Source organism: Acomys minous, assembly GCF_964271855.1.
Source record: "Acomys minous genome assembly, chromosome: 19".
Classification (NCBI taxonomy): Eukaryota; Metazoa; Chordata; class Mammalia; order Rodentia; family Muridae; genus Acomys; species Acomys minous.
This window is the reverse complement of record NC_140499.1, coordinates 65,267,691-65,270,433: the sequence shown is the minus strand read 5'-3', so window position 1 is coordinate 65,270,433 and position 2,743 is coordinate 65,267,691. Positions and strand designations below refer to the sequence as shown.

Here is a 2,743-nt window from a genome sequence, read left to right as displayed (position 1 = left end):
TCTCTCGGTACAGGCAGTCTAATTATGGGTAGCCAGCACCATATAGAAGCACATAATCTCAAAAAACAAAACAAAACAAAAACGTGGGGCTAGAGAGATGGCTAGCAGAGGACCCAGGTTAGGCTCCCACCATCCCTCTAGTTCCAGGGAATCTGACTCTGTGTTTTTGACTTCCATGGGCAACTAATACACACATGTTACACAGACATACATGCAGGCAAAACACTCATACACTGAAAGTAAAATAAAATTAATAAATAAATCTTTTCTTTTCTCCTTCCCCCAGACAGGATTTCTCTGTGTAGCCTTGGCTGTCCTGGAACTCCCTCTATAGAGCAGGCTGGTCTCGAACTCACAGAGAACCGCCTGCCTCTGCCTCCCACCGAGTGCTGGCGTTAAAGGCGTGCGCTACTACCACCTGGCATAAATCTTCTTTTTTTTGTTTTTCATAGACCAAGTCTTGACTTTTATTACTTAAAAAAGCTACATATTTATTTTGCTTTCTGACTCTGTACTTGTGCCTTCAACACTTTCACAACGATTTTCTGCTCCTCAATAAGGAAAGCTCGCTCGATCCTGTCTCGGACACACTTGGCACACGTGGAGCCACCGTAGGCCCTGCTGACATGCTTCTTAGTCTTGGACAGCCTCATCAGGACTTTAGGCCTCACAGCACGAACCCCGCGCAGTCTGCCTGAGCACACAGCGCATGCGGATTTAGATGCGTTCCCAACCTTCTTGGTGTACAGGTAAGCAATCCTGTTGCCAGGGGTTCGAGACAGCCTAGTTTTGTTAGAGGCTGTACTGTAGGAGAGCCTACAACGGTATGTCCAATGTTGGACCATTTTAAGTGCCTCTAAGCACTGTCCCCAGAAGAGCAAATCTTCTTCTTCTTTTTTTTTTTTTTTAAGGGAAAAGACTGTGGAGAGCCACAGATAGCAGCGCCCCCTGCTGCTTCCCTGGCACAATGCGCCCTTTTTGCGCATGCGCAGTGAGTAAACCTTATGCGCATGCCTGAAGACATGGCGTGAGGTGGCGTGATCCAAACGCACCAACCAGGAGGGACAACGTGGCAGTCTCTGATAGGACCAGGCACACTATAAAGGTTCTGTGGGCGCTTTTCCCGGAGTCACTCCGGTAGTCCAGGATCCTGAATAAAACTGCGGCAAGAAGAGTTCCCGGTGTTGGCGTCTTTCCTGCTGGATGGGGCGGCATCGACAAAAGACTGTGTCTTCACACACAGCGTGCACTCTGTCATACCTCAAAATCATGGTCATCCACCACTGTAGCAACGGGACTTGTGACTGAGTCAAAACGTTGTATTTCAGGTGACAGTTACCGGATGGTTGCTTACCAAAAAGATCGTGACTTCCACTCCCGACAAGAATATTTGAGATTGCCCGTTTTCTCACAGCATGCTCCCTTCAGAAATTTCCAGATCTTAAAACAAAGCAGTGGTGCACACCTTTAACCCCAGCACTTGGGAGGCAGAGGCAGGTGGATCGCTGTGAGTTCGAGGCCAGCCTGGTCTACAAAGTGAGTCCAAGACAGCCAAGGCTACACAGAGAAATCCTGTCTGGGGGAAGGAGAAAAGAAAAGATTTACTGATGTGCCTGCCTCTGCCTCCCCAAGTGCTGGGACTGCAGGCGTGCACCACCGGACCTGGCCACCCTTTTCATTGCTAATTTAGTGGGGGTTTTTTTTGTTTTGTTTTGTTTTTTTGTTTTTTTTACCCCATTCCAGATTCCAGGATCCTGGCCAGGACACCATATTTTTTATTTTACTTATTCATATTTCTGCTGCTTGTTTTTTTTTTAAAGTGCTTGATTTATTTATTGCATATGAGTGCTTTATCTGCAGAAGAGGGCACCAGATCTCATTATAGATGGTTGTGAGCCACCATGTGGTTGCTGGGAATTGAACTCAGGACCTCTGGAAGAGCAGGCGGCGCTCTTAACCACTGAGCCATCTCCCCAGCCCCCTGCTGCTCGGTTTTAACAGGTGAATTCCTGCTGCTTGTAGACAGTTACCGTTTCCTGTTGATTCTCTGACTGGTCAGAGCACAATCCCTTCTGTAGAGCCCTGTCTAAGACAGGAACCAGCCGGAGCCTGAGTCCAGGCTGCCAGCCTGGTGCTGCCTCCCACCCCTCCGTCTTCTCTAGGCTCTCAGAGACTTTTTTTCCCCATGTTTGTGCCCTGTACAGTCTGACTTAAGCCTAGCAGTGGTAAATCTTCTCTAAAGTCCCATGCTGCTTCCCAGCCTGCTTTGCCCAAGGCTGAGACTACTCTGCACAGTCCATAAAGTCACCCTGCACTTAAGTACTGGCTTGTTTTAAATGTTCCATATTCAAGGTAGCTAGCAGGTGGTTGCTAGCTTGGTTTGGTTTAGTTTGTTTGTTTTCTCTTTGATTTTAAATTTATTTTTATATCATTTGTGTGTCTATGGGGGTGTGGGGGGGGTATATGTGCATATGAGTGTAGGTGCCCTCAGAGACAAGATGAGGGCGTCAGGTCCCTTGGAGTGGTGGACACAGCAGTCTGTGAGTATCTAGATGTGGGTGCCTGGGTTTCTGTTTCTCATGATTGAGCAGCGAGCTCTGTTAGCGACTGAGCCATCTCTTCAGCCCTGGTTTGGTTTTTATCATCATCATCATTATCAATTTGTTTAAGGGATATGGTGTTTTGCCTTCACTTATGTCTGTGCACCACATGCCTGGTGCCTTCAGAGGCCGGAAAAGGGCAT

The 2,743-nt window shown here is 47.7% G+C and overlaps 1 protein-coding gene across 1 annotated transcript; it reads right to left on the bottom strand.

Moving 5' to 3' along the window:
• Positions 1–430: 430 nt before the first annotated feature.
• LOC311589985 (large ribosomal subunit protein eL34-like) lies at positions 431–845 on the bottom strand (the record flags this gene model as incomplete). The annotated part of the gene is made up of 1 exon (XM_084768760.1): positions 431–845. One exon carries the CDS (start codon positions 843–845, stop codon positions 492–494), a length of 354 nt encoding a protein of 117 aa, XP_084624886.1. The 3' UTR covers positions 431–491.
• Positions 846–2,743: the final 1,898 nt, after the last annotated feature.